The 17,683-nt window shown below is 37.5% G+C and overlaps 1 protein-coding gene across 4 annotated transcripts in view; it reads left to right on the forward strand.

The window, feature by feature from the left end:
* The first annotated feature begins 254 nt into the window (after nt 1–254).
* LOC126412840 (polycystic kidney disease protein 1-like 2) overlaps nt 255–17,683 on the forward strand; it is a 126,728-nt gene continuing 109,299 nt past the window's right edge. For 3 of the 4 annotated variants that reach the window (XM_050082686.1, XM_050082711.1, XM_050082719.1), the window contains exons 1-2: nt 255–362; nt 2,746–2,822. In XM_050082686.1, coding sequence (XP_049938643.1) covers nt 2,800–2,822 — 23 coding nt within the window. In that variant the 5' untranslated portion in view covers nt 255–362; nt 2,746–2,799. Of the gene's footprint in view, nt 667–2,745; nt 2,823–17,683 lie in introns of all 4 variants that reach the window. The other variant, XM_050082692.1, reaches the window with a different exon arrangement.

The raw sequence follows: 17,683 nt of genomic DNA on the forward strand, positions 1-17,683 counted from the left end.
TCTTCTCTTGCTGCTGGAGTTCTACAAATTTGTCATCATTTTTTGAACAAGTTAGTTATTATTATTATTATAATTATTATTAGTGGCTGCGGTAGTGGTAATAGTAGTAGTAGTTGTTGTTGTATTATTTGATGCATTTTGTTTCATTTGTTTAAATTATTGTTTATTGTACTATTTTGTCTCCCTCTAATAAATGTCGAGCCTCTCCAACCTTCACAACCACGCTACGCCACTGTTTATTATTGTGTAGGATTTGTTGGCTGATTTCACTGTGATGGTGCTGATTCTTTCGTTTGATGATGAAAGGTTGATTATGCTGTCTGTGATGGACCTGCGTACCGCAGATCCTGTGCCAAAAAGCCGTAAGTTTTTCAATTGTCTCGATGGTTTTCCTTTGTATATTCTAAAGTTCTCCATGTTGAAATGGTCTTCGCCTGTGAATCGTGTTTCTTGCAGTGCACATATTTTGATTTGTAATTTTTCGAGAGTGTCTGTGAGTTGTTTCATCTTTCCTGTCTTCACCAGTGTGTTCATGTTGAGTGTGCCGATGTAGTGTTTGCGTTTGGTCTTGAGGGAGTTTGAGAAGCTCCGATTCTTCTCATGATGTCCGTGAGCTCCCGGAATCTGATGCTCACGACGATACCAGTCCATTGACTGGGGCTGAGGGTAATGACACTTTTCTCGTTGTACCATTGTGATGTTTAGTAGTTGGATATATGGCATGCTGGCGAGTACAACCAGACTTTACAGATCAGGAGGTTGGCTGAGGCTGCCACTGACATGTGGAACAGACGCCTTTTGTAGTTGCCCACTGTGAGAACAGACGCTACTAGTAGTTTTGGTCTGCCCCAAGTATTTCATTTCCTCGGTACCACCTAAAGTAATAAAGTAATATATCTAGGAGGCATTCCCCTATCCGTCACCTGGGGAGGCACTCGGTTGCAGGTCTACTAACCACCCCGATATATACATATTTAGAACATGCAGGTTGGAAGGCGACAATCAACTAAGATGACAGGTCCTTCAAAACAATGGATTAAACTTGTCCAGTGCTCTAATACAACCACTGATATGCTCAATGAGATAATGATAACCAACCATATGGCATAATACATAAAATAAGGAAATGGCAACCACTCATCTGTTCGACATCCAAGTCACCAAAGTGGCGTCAAATTGAAGGACTTGCACCCAGCAAACGGTCTACTTGGCCCTAGTCATACAACCACTCATCTACAGCAACAGATGCATGGCACATAGACATATGTAACTGAAAACAGTATTTGCACTAGCTTTCAAGCTCTTGCTGTGTTTTTAGGAAATGGACGCACATTCACACACACACACACACACACACACACACACACACACACACACACACACACACACACACACACACACACACAAACAGTTATTTGAAGCATTTGCCTGGACTGACGGAAGTGAGGAGGGGATAGGGGAGGACAGATGAGGCACGGGGGTAGTAGCAGTGTATTGCGAGGCAGGTGCTTTAGATAAATCAGGAGCTCAACAACAAGATGAATGGATTGTGGCACAGGCTAGAGTGTATAACAGAGATGGAGGGGAGGACAGATGAGGCAAGGAAGGAGTAGCAGTATATTGTGAGGCAGGTGCTTTAACAGATGAATAAGGAGCTCCACAAGAAGATGAAAGGAGTATGGCACAGCTTAGTGTATACAACAGAGATAGAGGGGGAGAGAGGTAAGAAGAAGAAGAAGAAGCCGGCATTGAAGAGGGAGACAGGAAGGGTAGAGAGAAAGAGAGAGGTGGCTGAATTGGGGGAGAGAGGGGAAGGAGAGAGAAAGTAAGATTGTACGTGATTTGGAGGCAGTATAAGATCTAGACATGGTAGGAGTGGTGTGAATAGAAGTGAAAAGGGTAAAGGTGAGGCGAGACTGTGGGAAACAGGTTACTCAAGATTTAGGCCAGGGGGATTGTGAGAGTGCAGGATATGCTGGATCAAAGAAACTTGTGCTGAAAGGGAATACCTAGGCCAGGGGGATTGTGAGAGTGCAGGATATGCTGGATCAAAGAAACTTGTGCTGAATGGGAATACCTAAATGACCCCCATACTTAAGCAGCTTTTGAAGTCATTTGTGTTGTGCTATGCAATATGTTTGGCAGATGGATGGTCAAGTGTGTGTCAATTTGACAGTAGCAATTCATATGAATAGAATGTTGGTTACTTGTCATGCTCACACAGAATACTGAACAGCAGTTGCAGTATAGCTGAGATACAACAAGGCTGCATTTACTTACCATCCAGCTTTTTATGCAATAGGATGTACCTGTTATGGGGCTATGGAGATAATATGGTCGATGGGTGTATGAGACAGGTTTTTCACCTGTGCTGACCACAGAGGAATGGTGCAGAGGATACAGGATTGGGAACAGGATTGAAATAGGGAAGAACAAGATATTTTATTAGTTGAGATGGCAGTGAAACACTACTTTAGGTGATTTGGGTAGAACAGTGGGTAGGACACCCATAATGTCAGGGCATGATGAGAGGTACTTGAAGCACTGGTGAAGGATATGGTTGAGATTTTCAAGGCCAGGGTGATGCTGGATGATCAGAGAGGTGCTGGCCAGTAGTTGGTCAATATGTTTACTCATCTCACAGGAGGAAATGGCAGGGCAATCTATTTATGAATGAGCTGGATAGGAAATTGTCTTTCAATCATGGCTCTGCTAATGTTATCAGTATATTTCTTTCCATTGCAGATGCAGCATCCTTGGGCGGCAAGGCTGCTAGGAAGACACCTTTTGACATAGATCATGTATCAGCTGTCATACTGGAGGTACTGTTGGTGATTAGTGTGACTGATATAAACAGGTGCAGAGGTAGATTCTGACATCTGGTAAGGTGGCTCATTGAATTGAGGAAGAGTAGTATTGAAATTATGGAGGAAAGAACAAAGATTGTCATTTCCATGAGTCCATGTCATGAACATATCAATGGAATTAAACCAGACAAGGTGTATTAATTGTTGACTGAATGAGGAGGATTTCTCCAGATGGCTCATAAATAAGTTGGGATAAGATGGTGTCGCGAGAGTACCCACGGCAGTACCTTGGATTTGTTAATAGATTTGGCCTTTGAAAGTGAAATAATTGTGGATCAGGATGTGATTGACTATGAGGGTTAGGAAAAAATGATGGGCTTGGCATCAAGAGAATAAAGGTATGTTGGTGTATAAGAATGTCACATCCATAGTGACCAACAAGGAGTCAAATGGTAATCAGACAGGACTTGCAGAAAGGTAGCGAAGGATGTGAGCAGTGTTTTGAAAGTATGATGTTATGCTATAGATAACAGTTCGATGGTGTTGATCAGTAAAGGCAGGGGTTCATTCTGTGAGAGAACTGTACCCAGTCAAATGGGATGACCAATAGGGATACCTGTGGATCTGAGTTTTAGAAGTTTGAGGAGCAGGTAAAGTGTAGGTGTGTGGGAGTTACTGCTATGAGAAGTGAGATGAATTCAGGTGTCAGATTTTGTGATGGAGTTATGGCCTTGAGGAATTGCTGAAGGTCAGGCTGGATTTCTGGAATGGGGTCTGGGTCATAAGGTTTGTACGCAGAGGTGTCTTAGCCACATAGTCACTACAGTTCACGACCACTGTGGTGGAGCCATTGTCTGTGGGAAGGATAATAATGTCTGGATTGGTTTTCAGATTATGTTTAGTCATGTTTTCTTTAGAAGTATGTTGGACTCACATGGTAAGGATTTAGGAAAGGAAGGTAAAGCCAGGTTAGAAGTGAAACATTCTTGAAAGTTTTGAGGGGATGGGTGGGTGGAAGGAGAGGGGCATCATGGTTGGATTAGGTTGGAACTGTTTTAAATGACGTTCTGTATTGGTTTTTGTTTTACTGTTGTCAGTGCAATGCATGATGAAGAATTTTGCAAATCAGAGTTTTTAGAATTTTTGGTGGTGGCCTTATATGAGAGATATACCATCCAAAATTCCACCCACACCCCCCAAGGTATTTTTCTGCCACCCACATAAGCCATGTAGTACCCATCCAGATCCCTATTCCAAAACTCTCCTAATACTGTACCACTGCCTGTGGTTGACCCAGGTCTAAGTCCTGTCTCATGCATCCACACAGCATCTCCTGCAGTGCAGTCACAGGCATTTCCTACCAAATAAAAGGTAGGGCCACTTGTGAAAAGAGCCAAGTTATATTTCAGCTATGCTGCAATTACTGTACAGCATTCTATGAGGGCATGACATGTAACCAACTGTCTACTTCCTTGAATGACCACTATCAAACTGTGGAAAACTGCAAACTTGACCATCCAGTTGCTGCAAATACTGTACATGGCAACACAAATGACATCAACAGCTGCTTTACTACATGGGCCACGTGGTTATTGCCTTTCAGCACAAGTTTCTTTGAACTACACTGATGGGAATTGTGTCTTCAATGTATCCTGAGGTCTCACAATTCCCCTGCCCTAAACCTCTGCTAATCTATTTCCCACTAGCTCACCATACCTTTCCCCTTCTCTCTTCTCGTTCACTGTCCAGACTGTGTACAGCCTTCTCTCATCTCTCTTCTTCTTTCCTCTACCCCTGTGTGAGCATCTCTCTGTCTCTCTGTCTCTCTCTCTCTCTCTCTCTCTCTCTCTCTCTCTCTCTCTCTCTCTCCCCCTCTCTCTCTATACCGATAGCCTCTGCTAGTCTTTCAACTTATTGTGTAATCTCTGAATCACCTAGAAGACCTAGGATTAAGAATCAAGAATATTATTCACCATAGATCATTTTACAATATTTGCTTTGTCATACAGGATGTACTAGTACATGCAGAATAATAAAATAAACGAATGTCAGTACATTATAGAATACATTTTAAGCATGGCAGTATACCAAATTACACCAGGATATCTTCTAAAAGTTAGTGCAATAAGCTATACTGTAATTTAATATAATATATAGTATAGTATTGTTTAAGGTATACACTATGTAATTACACACAGTTAACCACAGCACACAATAATATGTTTTACTAGAGACAACTTTTAAATGCTAGTATCCACCTCAGACATCTCAAAGAATTCCTTAGTGTCATACAATGGATTATCTGACAACCAGCTGTACGACTTAATTTTTGAAAAAAATTATATCCATGGACTGAACATGAATTGGCAGTTTATTGAACATTTTTAGTGCATTTACTTTGTGGGAATTTCCTGTTCTTGCTAATCTGTGGTGTGGTACGTCTAAACTACCCTTAGCCCAGATGTAGTGTTCACGCATTTCCCCACTGGCAATAAATTCTGAAATATAATTTTTAAAATAGAGTACAGACAAATAGATGTATAAATTTATAATTGTAAGTATTCTGAGTCTGCTACAGACACATAGATATATAAATTATAATTGTGAGTATTCTGAGTCTGGAAAAAAAAAGACGACACTCCTCGCTATGACCTCTTTTACATATTATGAATAAAAATTAGTGTCTGCAAACCAGTCCAGGCCCTTGTCAAGTGTTACTTTTGTTAGGCTCTTCAGGTCTAAAATGTTCTGATGTGTGGTAAGTAGTGTTGTATCGTCAGCATGACACACGATGGGGTGGGCTATATTTTTTAGGTAAATCATTAATAGCTACAATGAAGAAGAAGGGTCCAAGGATAGACCCTAGTGGTACACCTGTGCTGATTTCCATTACAGAAGAATTTACATTTCTGACTGAAACGAATTTTTTCCAGTTACTTCAATAAGAATTTATCACAGCTAAATTGCTCCCTCTCACCCCATAAAACTCTAGTTTCCTCTGTAGTACGGCAACAGGTATGCAATCAAAAGCTTTGCTTAGGTCACATAATACCAGTGATACCATGTTATTGTTTTCAAAAGCTGTTAAGGGTTGCTCAGTGGTTTCCAAGATGGCCTCTGTTGTTTCTTTCGCCTTGCGAAAACCAAACTGATTGCTACATAAGATATTGTGTTTTTCAAAGAAGCTACTTATTTGTGTGTGTATCAGTGCCCCAAATACCATTGCGAATATTGGAACAATTAACACTGGTCTGTAGCTTTGGAGAAGATGTGTGTCCCCTTTTTTAAAAGCTGGGACAATTTTTGATACCGTAAGTACATCTGGAAAAATTCCAAATTCTACATATTTATTAAATATAAAAGCTAATGGTTTGGCAATTAAGCATATTGTCTTTTTAATTATGTTATTTGATAACCAATAACAATCCATACTTTTAGAACCTGAAAATTTGGATACAGCTTTTATAACATCAGCAGGTGTGACAACCCTCCATTGAAATACCAGGTTAGGCAGTGGTGTTCCAACAAGGTCCATTGCAGATGAATTTGTTGCTTTAATGCTCTTACTTATTTCTTTAACTGAGTTTAAAAAGCACTGATTTAATTCCTCAGGTTCAAGCAGAGCTGTTTCTGTGCATTTTGGTGTATTCTCTTTTTTTATTATTTGTCATGCTGCCTTGCATTTATTGGGAGCCCTTTCTATATAGTTTCCACTGCTTGCTTTTTTGCCATAAGAAATTCAGCTTTGTAGATTTTGTTGTATTTCTGATATGACCTATGAATGTTCACACTTTGTTCTGCCCCTTGGTTAGAGGCTTGCTTATGCATCTGGTACAGCATATGCATGTTTCCTCTAATTCTGCTTGCTCTTCTGTAAACCAGTTCAGACTTCTTTTTTTCATTTCACTTGGATATCCAATTTATTTTTACTGGCGAGCAAGAATACCATAAATTTGTGTACTTTTTAAAGAAGTTATCAAAAGTGATTTCAGCTTCCCTTTTTCCAGACTGAAAATTATATACAAAGTCCCAATCTGCACTTTCTAATCTATCAACAAATATACTTATGTACGCTTCCTTTTCTCCTTGTACCATTACTACTTTACGTTCTTCAATTTTAACTGGCTTCCTCTTACAGAGTGTAAGGCGTAGTGACTCATGATCTGCAAGCCACTTCCTTTAAGTCTGAGATATAAAATCTTCCCTACGGAAATTCACTACAATATTGTGTATGCAGGCATTCTTACATGTGGCACAGTTATTTGTACAATAAAGGTCTAATGTTCTTAGCATATTCAAAACTGTCCTTGCAACTGACATCTGTGTGTTTGCCATTTCTGTGTTGAAATCATCTAAGATAGCAATTATTGTCTTACTCTTCAATATCTTTTTAACTATTAATTCACATTTTTCAGTAAACAAATTTACATCACCACCTGGCGACCTATGTAGACTAACTACCACTATATTTTCATTCATTAGTTTTACACAACTAAACTCCCCATACCGTTCTGAGGAGTACATAGATACATCAATTCCGGAAAACTTTATTCCTTCTTTGACAAATATCGCAGCCCCATGATTCTTTCTACATATCATGTCTCCCACAACACACACTTGGGGAACAAATATATTTACTTGTTCTTGGGTTAACCAGTACTCAGATATACATATAACATCTACATGCTCAGTGTTACATAAATGTTCTAATTCTAAAATCTTATTTCTAATACAACATATGTTAACTTGTAGAAAAGTAAGTAGTTTGTCTCTGTCTGTATTCCTCTGACAGCAATTTGACTCTGTATTTGAAACTTTAGGTTCATTTAATATCTTTAATTTTGATGCACTGTGATCATCTGTGTTATGAGAGTCACACACCTGTTCATCTACTTGATGATTCACTTCGTTAACTGCTTTCTTCTGTGAAACCACTGCTGATCACACCAAAAATCCTGGTCCCTTAGTTGTGGTTTCTTTCTTTGGGTTGACTGTCGTATTCCATCTGTTGGTATTATCAGTTCTTGAGCTTGAGTTGCTATTCTTCTTTTCACAGGTGGGTCTCTCTTCTTACATGGTGTCTCCTTTCCTGCCACATCATTTGCTGCTTTTTCTAACTGTTGCACTGATCTCTTGGATATGTTTATTTCTTGAGTAGTTGTCCTCTTCAAACATACAGAATTCACTTTGAAGGATTCTGTTGTTATTTGTGCTGGAGTCGTGTCAGTAACAATTCTCATGGATTGTTTATCTGAGACTGCAGTAGCCTTCGATTTAAGTTCTATTGCTGTTTTTCACACTTCCCTGTTTGTTTCCACTGATTCATAAATCCTTGTGGCAATTAGTCCTTTACCAGTTGCATTTAGGTTCTGTCCACGTGCTGTATATAGGTCCTTGTTACTAGTAGTATTAATAAAACAAGTGTTATGGAAGCCTTTCACTATTTTTTTTTTTTTTTTTTTTTTTTTTTTTTTTTTTTTTTTTTTTTTTTTTTTTTTTTTGCATTGAATTTCTTAGTTTACACAAGACCATTCAGGCAGGTCATGCCTGTGTGGTACACCAACTACAATCACATTTGTATTTTGTAATGCTGACAAGGCTTTATGTAGTGAATGAATTGCCAAGTTGGCTTCATTCTTTGCTATGTCATTAGCCCCTGCCCAAATAACTACAAAATATTTATTTGTCAGTGTGTGCAGGTCATTGCATTTTTTTAAATATTACACTATTGGGGGCACCTGGTATCACCTTCCCTTCAACATCATATTTATTTGAAGCTAAGTTTAAAATGTTTCTTGCACAGTCTCTGCCATGGCTATGAGAGGCAATGAATATTTTAGGCCTCCTACTCACTAACTGACTCTCAGGAGAAAAGGTTTGCATTTTCATTGTTGCACCCTTAGATTGCTTTCCTTTTGGAACTGCTTTCTGTGTTGTGGTATGCATGAAATTAGTGTCTGCAAACCAGTCCAGGCCCTTGTCAAGTGTTACTTTTGTTAGGCTCTTCAGGTCTAAAATGTTCTGATGTGTGGTAAGTAGTGTTGTATCGTCAGCATGACACACGATGGGGTGGGCTATATTTTTTAGGTAAATCATTAATAGCTACAATGAAGAAGAAGGGTCCAAGGATAGACCCTAGTGGTACACCTGTGCTGATTTCCATTACAGAAGAATTTACATTTCTGACTGAAACGAATTTTTTCCAGTTACTTCAATAAGAATTTATCACAGCTAAATTGCTCCCTCTCACCCCATAAAACTCTAGTTTCCTCTGTAGTACGGCAACAGGTATGCAATCAAAAGCTTTGCTTAGGTCACATAATACCAGTGATACCATGTTATTGTTTTCAAAAGCTGTTAAGGGTTGCTCAGTGGTTTCCAAGATGGCCTCTGTTGTTTCTTTCGCCTTGCGAAAACCAAACTGATTGCTACATAAGATATTGTGTTTTTCAAAGAAGCTACTTATTTGTGTGTGTATCAGTGCCCCAAATACCATTGCGAATATTGGAACAATTAACACTGGTCTGTAGCTTTGGAGAAGATGTGTGTCCCCTTTTTTAAAAGCTGGGACAATTTTTGATACCGTAAGTACATCTGGAAAAATTCCAAATTCTACATATTTATTAAATATAAAAGCTAATGGTTTGGCAATTAAGCATATTGTCTTTTTAATTATGTTATTTGATAACCAATAACAATCCATACTTTTAGAACCTGAAAATTTGGATACAGCTTTTATAACATCAGCAGGTGTGACAACCCTCCATTGAAATACCAGGTTAGGCAGTGGTGTTCCAACAAGGTCCATTGCAGATGAATTTGTTGCTTTAATGCTCTTACTTATTTCTTTAACTGAGTTTAAAAAGCACTGATTTAATTCCTCAGGTTCAAGCAGAGCTGTTTCTGTGCATTTTGGTGTATTCTCTTTTTTTATTATTTGTCATGCTGCCTTGCATTTATTGGGAGCCCTTTCTATATAGTTTCCACTGCTTGCTTTTTTGCCATAAGAAATTCAGCTTTGTAGATTTTGTTGTATTTCTGATATGACCTATGAATGTTCACACTTTGTTCTGCCCCTTGGTTAGAGGCTTGCTTATGCATCTGGTACAGCATATGCATGTTTCCTCTAATTCTGCTTGCTCTTCTGTAAACCAGTTCAGACTTCTTTTTTTCATTTCACTTGGATATCCAATTTATTTTTACTGGCGAGCAAGAATACCATAAATTTGTGTACTTTTTAAAGAAGTTATCAAAAGTGATTTCAGCTTCCCTTTTTCCAGACTGAAAATTATATACAAAGTCCCAATCTGCACTTTCTAATCTATCAACAAATATACTTATGTACGCTTCCTTTTCTCCTTGTACCATTACTACTTTACGTTCTTCAATTTTAACTGGCTTCCTCTTACAGAGTGTAAGGCGTAGTGACTCATGATCTGCAAGCCACTTCCTTTAAGTCTGAGATATAAAATCTTCCCTACGGAAATTCACTACAATATTGTGTATGCAGGCATTCTTACATGTGGCACAGTTATTTGTACAATAAAGGTCTAATGTTCTTAGCATATTCAAAACTGTCCTTGCAACTGACATCTGTGTGTTTGCCATTTCTGTGTTGAAATCATCTAAGATAGCAATTATTGTCTTACTCTTCAATATCTTTTTAACTATTAATTCACATTTTTCAGTAAACAAATTTACATCACCACCTGGCGACCTATGTAGACTAACTACCACTATATTTTCATTCATTAGTTTTACACAACTAAACTCCCCATACCGTTCTGAGGAGTACATAGATACATCAATTCCGGAAAACTTTATTCCTTCTTTGACAAATATCGCAGCCCCATGATTCTTTCTACATATCATGTCTCCCACAACACACACTTGGGGAACAAATATATTTACTTGTTCTTGGGTTAACCAGTACTCAGATATACATATAACATCTACATGCTCAGTGTTACATAAATGTTCTAATTCTAAAATCTTATTTCTAATACAACATATGTTAACTTGTAGAAAAGTAAGTAGTTTGTCTCTGTCTGTATTCCTCTGACAGCAATTTGACTCTGTATTTGAAACTTTAGGTTCATTTAATATCTTTAATTTTGATGCACTGTGATCATCTGTGTTATGAGAGTCACACACCTGTTCATCTACTTGATGATTCACTTCGTTAACTGCTTTCTTCTGTGAAACCACTGCTGATCACACCAAAAATCCTGGTCCCTTAGTTGTGGTTTCTTTCTTTGGGTTGACTGTCATATTCCATCTGTTGGTATTATCAGTTCTTGAGCTTGAGTTGCTATTCTTCTTTTCACAGGTGGGTCTCTCTTCTTACATGGTGTCTCCTTTCCTGCCACATCATTTGCTGCTTTTTCTAACTGTTGCACTGATCTCTTGGATATGTTTATTTCTTGAGTAGTTGTCCTCTTCAAACATACAGAATTCACTTTGAAGGATTCTGTTGTTATTTGTGCTGGAGTCGTGTCAGTAACAATTCTCATGGATTGTTTATCTGAGACTGCAGTAGCCTTCGATTTAAGTTCTATTGCTGTTTTTCACACTTCCCTGTTTGTTTCCACTGATTCATAAATCCTTGTGGCAATTAGTCCTTTACCAGTTGCATTTAGGTTCTGTCCACGTGCTGTATATAGGTCCTTGTTACTAGTAGTATTAATAAAACAAGTGTTATGGAAGCCTTTCACTATTTTTTTTTTTTTTTTTTTTTTTTTTTTGCATTGAATTTCTTAGTTTACACAAGACCATTCAGGCAGGTCATGCCTGTGTGGTACACCAACTACAATCACATTTGTATTTTGTAATGCTGACAAGGCTTTATGTAGTGAATGAATTGCCAAGTTGGCTTCATTCTTTGCTATGTCATTAGCCCCTGCCCAAATAACTACAAAATATTTATTTGTCAGTGTGTGCAGGTCATTGCATTTTTTTAAATATTACACTATTGGGGGCACCTGGTATCACCTTCCCTTCAACATCATATTTATTTGAAGCTAAGTTTAAAATGTTTCTTGCACAGTCTCTGCCATGGCTATGAGAGGCAATGAATATTTTAGGCCTCCTACTCACTAACTGACTCTCAGGAGAAAAGGTTTGCATTTTCATTGTTGCACCCTTAGATTGCTTTCCTTTTGGAACTGCTTTCTGTGTTGTGGTATGCATGAAATTAGTGTCTGCAAACCAGTCCAGGCCCTTGTCAAGTGTTACTTTTGTTAGGCTCTTCAGGTCTAAAATGTTCTGATGTGTGGTAAGTAGTGTTGTATCGTCAGCATGACACACGATGGGGTGGGCTATATTTTTTAGGTAAATCATTAATAGCTACAATGAAGAAGAAGGGTCCAAGGATAGACCCTAGTGGTACACCTGTGCTGATTTCCATTACAGAAGAATTTACATTTCTGACTGAAACGAATTTTTTCCAGTTACTTCAATAAGAATTTATCACAGCTAAATTGCTCCCTCTCACCCCATAAAACTCTAGTTTCCTCTGTAGTACGGCAACAGGTATGCAATCAAAAGCTTTGCTTAGGTCACATAATACCAGTGATACCATGTTATTGTTTTCAAAAGCTGTTAAGGGTTGCTCAGTGGTTTCCAAGATGGCCTCTGTTGTTTCTTTCGCCTTGCGAAAACCAAACTGATTGCTACATAAGATATTGTGTTTTTCAAAGAAGCTACTTATTTGTGTGTGTATCAGTGCCCCAAATACCATTGCGAATATTGGAACAATTAACACTGGTCTGTAGCTTTGGAGAAGATGTGTGTCCCCTTTTTTAAAAGCTGGGACAATTTTTGATACCGTAAGTACATCTGGAAAAATTCCAAATTCTACATATTTATTAAATATAAAAGCTAATGGTTTGGCAATTAAGCATATTGTCTTTTTAATTATGTTATTTGATAACCAATAACAATCCATACTTTTAGAACCTGAAAATTTGGATACAGCTTTTATAACATCAGCAGGTGTGACAACCCTCCATTGAAATACCAGGTTAGGCAGTGGTGTTCCAACAAGGTCCATTGCAGATGAATTTGTTGCTTTAATGCTCTTACTTATTTCTTTAACTGAGTTTAAAAAGCACTGATTTAATTCCTCAGGTTCAAGCAGAGCTGTTTCTGTGCATTTTGGTGTATTCTCTTTTTTTATTATTTGTCATGCTGCCTTGCATTTATTGGGAGCCCTTTCTATATAGTTTCCACTGCTTGCTTTTTTGCCATAAGAAATTCAGCTTTGTAGATTTTGTTGTATTTCTGATATGACCTATGAATGTTCACACTTTGTTCTGCCCCTTGGTTAGAGGCTTGCTTATGCATCTGGTACAGCATATGCATGTTTCCTCTAATTCTGCTTGCTCTTCTGTAAACCAGTTCAGACTTCTTTTTTTCATTTCACTTGGATATCCAATTTATTTTTACTGGCGAGCAAGAATACCATAAATTTGTGTACTTTTTAAAGAAGTTATCAAAAGTGATTTCAGCTTCCCTTTTTCCAGACTGAAAATTATATACAAAGTCCCAATCTGCACTTTCTAATCTATCAACAAATATACTTATGTACGCTTCCTTTTCTCCTTGTACCATTACTACTTTACGTTCTTCAATTTTAACTGGCTTCCTCTTACAGAGTGTAAGGCGTAGTGACTCATGATCTGCAAGCCACTTCCTTTAAGTCTGAGATATAAAATCTTCCCTACGGAAATTCACTACAATATTGTGTATGCAGGCATTCTTACATGTGGCACAGTTATTTGTACAATAAAGGTCTAATGTTCTTAGCATATTCAAAACTGTCCTTGCAACTGACATCTGTGTGTTTGCCATTTCTGTGTTGAAATCATCTAAGATAGCAATTATTGTCTTACTCTTCAATATCTTTTTAACTATTAATTCACATTTTTCAGTAAACAAATTTACATCACCACCTGGCGACCTATGTAGACTAACTACCACTATATTTTCATTCATTAGTTTTACACAACTAAACTCCCCATACCGTTCTGAGGAGTACATAGATACATCAATTCCGGAAAACTTTATTCCTTCTTTGACAAATATCGCAGCCCCATGATTCTTTCTACATATCATGTCTCCCACAACACACACTTGGGGAACAAATATATTTACTTGTTCTTGGGTTAACCAGTACTCAGATATACATATAACATCTACATGCTCAGTGTTACATAAATGTTCTAATTCTAAAATCTTATTTCTAATACAACATATGTTAACTTGTAGAAAAGTAAGTAGTTTGTCTCTGTCTGTATTCCTCTGACAGCAATTTGACTCTGTATTTGAAACTTTAGGTTCATTTAATATCTTTAATTTTGATGCACTGTGATCATCTGTGTTATGAGAGTCACACACCTGTTCATCTACTTGATGATTCACTTCGTTAACTGCTTTCTTCTGTGAAACCACTGCTGATCACACCAAAAATCCTGGTCCCTTAGTTGTGGTTTCTTTCTTTGGGTTGACTGTCGTATTCCATCTGTTGGTATTATCAGTTCTTGAGCTTGAGTTGCTATTCTTCTTTTCACAGGTGGGTCTCTCTTCTTACATGGTGTCTCCTTTCCTGCCACATCATTTGCTGCTTTTTCTAACTGTTGCACTGATCTCTTGGATATGTTTATTTCTTGAGTAGTTGTCCTCTTCAAACATACAGAATTCACTTTGAAGGATTCTGTTGTTATTTGTGCTGGAGTCGTGTCAGTAACAATTCTCATGGATTGTTTATCTGAGACTGCAGTAGCCTTCGATTTAAGTTCTATTGCTGTTTTTCACACTTCCCTGTTTGTTTCCACTGATTCATAAATCCTTGTGGCAATTAGTCCTTTACCAGTTGCATTTAGGTTCTGTCCACGTGCTGTATATAGGTCCTTGTTACTAGTAGTATTAATAAAACAAGTGTTATGGAAGCCTTTCACTATTTTTTTTTTTTTTTTTTTTTTTTTTTTTTTTTTTTTTTTTTTTTTTTTTTTTTTTTTTTTTTTTTTGTGCATTGAATTTCTTAGTTTACACAAGACCATTCAGGCAGGTCATGCCTGTGTGGTACACCAACTACAATCACATTTGTATTTTGTAATGCTGACAAGGCTTTATGTAGTGAATGAATTGCCAAGTTGGCTTCATTCTTTGCTATGTCATTAGCCCCTGCCCAAATAACTACAAAATATTTATTTGTCAGTGTGTGCAGGTCATTGCATTTTTTTAAATATTACACTATTGGGGGCACCTGGTATCACCTTCCCTTCAACATCATATTTATTTGAAGCTAAGTTTAAAATGTTTCTTGCACAGTCTCTGCCATGGCTATGAGAGGCAATGAATATTTTAGGCCTCCTACTCACTAACTGACTCTCAGGAGAAAAGGTTTGCATTTTCATTGTTGCACCCTTAGATTGCTTTCCTTTTGGAACTGCTTTCTGTGTTGTGGTATGCATGAAATTAGTGTCTGCAAACCAGTCCAGGCCCTTGTCAAGTGTTACTTTTGTTAGGCTCTTCAGGTCTAAAATGTTCTGATGTGTGGTAAGTAGTGTTGTATCGTCAGCATGACACACGATGGGGTGGGCTATATTTTTTAGGTAAATCATTAATAGCTACAATGAAGAAGAAGGGTCCAAGGATAGACCCTAGTGGTACACCTGTGCTGATTTCCATTACAGAAGAATTTACATTTCTGACTGAAACGAATTTTTTCCAGTTACTTCAATAAGAATTTATCACAGCTAAATTGCTCCCTCTCACCCCATAAAACTCTAGTTTCCTCTGTAGTACGGCAACAGGTATGCAATCAAAAGCTTTGCTTAGGTCACATAATACCAGTGATACCATGTTATTGTTTTCAAAAGCTGTTAAGGGTTGCTCAGTGGTTTCCAAGATGGCCTCTGTTGTTTCTTTCGCCTTGCGAAAACCAAACTGATTGCTACATAAGATATTGTGTTTTTCAAAGAAGCTACTTATTTGTGTGTGTATCAGTGCCCCAAATACCATTGCGAATATTGGAACAATTAACACTGGTCTGTAGCTTTGGAGAAGATGTGTGTCCCCTTTTTTAAAAGCTGGGACAATTTTTGATACCGTAAGTACATCTGGAAAAATTCCAAATTCTACATATTTATTAAATATAAAAGCTAATGGTTTGGCAATTAAGCATATTGTCTTTTTAATTATGTTATTTGATAACCAATAACAATCCATACTTTTAGAACCTGAAAATTTGGATACAGCTTTTATAACATCAGCAGGTGTGACAACCCTCCATTGAAATACCAGGTTAGGCAGTGGTGTTCCAACAAGGTCCATTGCAGATGAATTTGTTGCTTTAATGCTCTTACTTATTTCTTTAACTGAGTTTAAAAAGCACTGATTTAATTCCTCAGGTTCAAGCAGAGCTGTTTCTGTGCATTTTGGTGTATTCTCTTTTTTTATTATTTGTCATGCTGCCTTGCATTTATTGGGAGCCCTTTCTATATAGTTTCCACTGCTTGCTTTTTTGCCATAAGAAATTCAGCTTTGTAGATTTTGTTGTATTTCTGATATGACCTATGAATGTTCACACTTTGTTCTGCCCCTTGGTTAGAGGCTTGCTTATGCATCTGGTACAGCATATGCATGTTTCCTCTAATTCTGCTTGCTCTTCTGTAAACCAGTTCAGACTTCTTTTTTTCATTTCACTTGGATATCCAATTTATTTTTACTGGCGAGCAAGAATACCATAAATTTGTGTACTTTTTAAAGAAGTTATCAAAAGTGATTTCAGCTTCCCTTTTTCCAGACTGAAAATTATATACAAAGTCCCAATCTGCACTTTCTAATCTATCAACAAATATACTTATGTACGCTTCCTTTTCTCCTTGTACCATTACTACTTTACGTTCTTCAATTTTAACTGGCTTCCTCTTACAGAGTGTAAGGCGTAGTGACTCATGATCTGCAAGCCACTTCCTTTAAGTCTGAGATATAAAATCTTCCCTACGGAAATTCACTACAATATTGTGTATGCAGGCATTCTTACATGTGGCACAGTTATTTGTACAATAAAGGTCTAATGTTCTTAGCATATTCAAAACTGTCCTTGCAACTGACATCTGTGTGTTTGCCATTTCTGTGTTGAAATCATCTAAGATAGCAATTATTGTCTTACTCTTCAATATCTTTTTAACTATTAATTCACATTTTTCAGTAAACAAATTTACATCACCACCTGGCGACCTATGTAGACTAACTACCACTATATTTTCATTCATTAGTTTTACACAACTAAACTCCCCATACCGTTCTGAGGAGTACATAGATACATCAATTCCGGAAAACTTTATTCCTTCTTTGACAAATATCGCAGCCCCATGATTCTTTCTACATATCATGTCTCCCACAACACACACTTGGGGAACAAATATATTTACTTGTTCTTGGGTTAACCAGTACTCAGATATACATATAACATCTACATGCTCAGTGTTACATAAATGTTCTAATTCTAAAATCTTATTTCTAATACAACATATGTTAACTTGTAGAAAAGTAAGTAGTTTGTCTCTGTCTGTATTCCTCTGACAGCAATTTGACTCTGTATTTGAAACTTTAGGTTCATTTAATATCTTTAATTTTGATGCACTGTGATCATCTGTGTTATGAGAGTCACACACCTGTTCATCTACTTGATGATTCACTTCGTTAACTGCTTTCTTCTGTGAAACCACTGCTGATCACACCAAAAATCCTGGTCCCTTAGTTGTGGTTTCTTTCTTTGGGTTGACTGTCGTATTCCATCTGTTGGTATTATCAGTTCTTGAGCTTGAGTTGCTATTCTTCTTTTCACAGGTGGGTCTCTCTTCTTACAT

This window comes from Schistocerca serialis, chromosome 1, assembly GCF_023864345.2.
Source record: "Schistocerca serialis cubense isolate TAMUIC-IGC-003099 chromosome 1, iqSchSeri2.2, whole genome shotgun sequence".
In the NCBI taxonomy this organism is placed as follows: Eukaryota; Metazoa; Arthropoda; class Insecta; order Orthoptera; family Acrididae; genus Schistocerca; species Schistocerca serialis.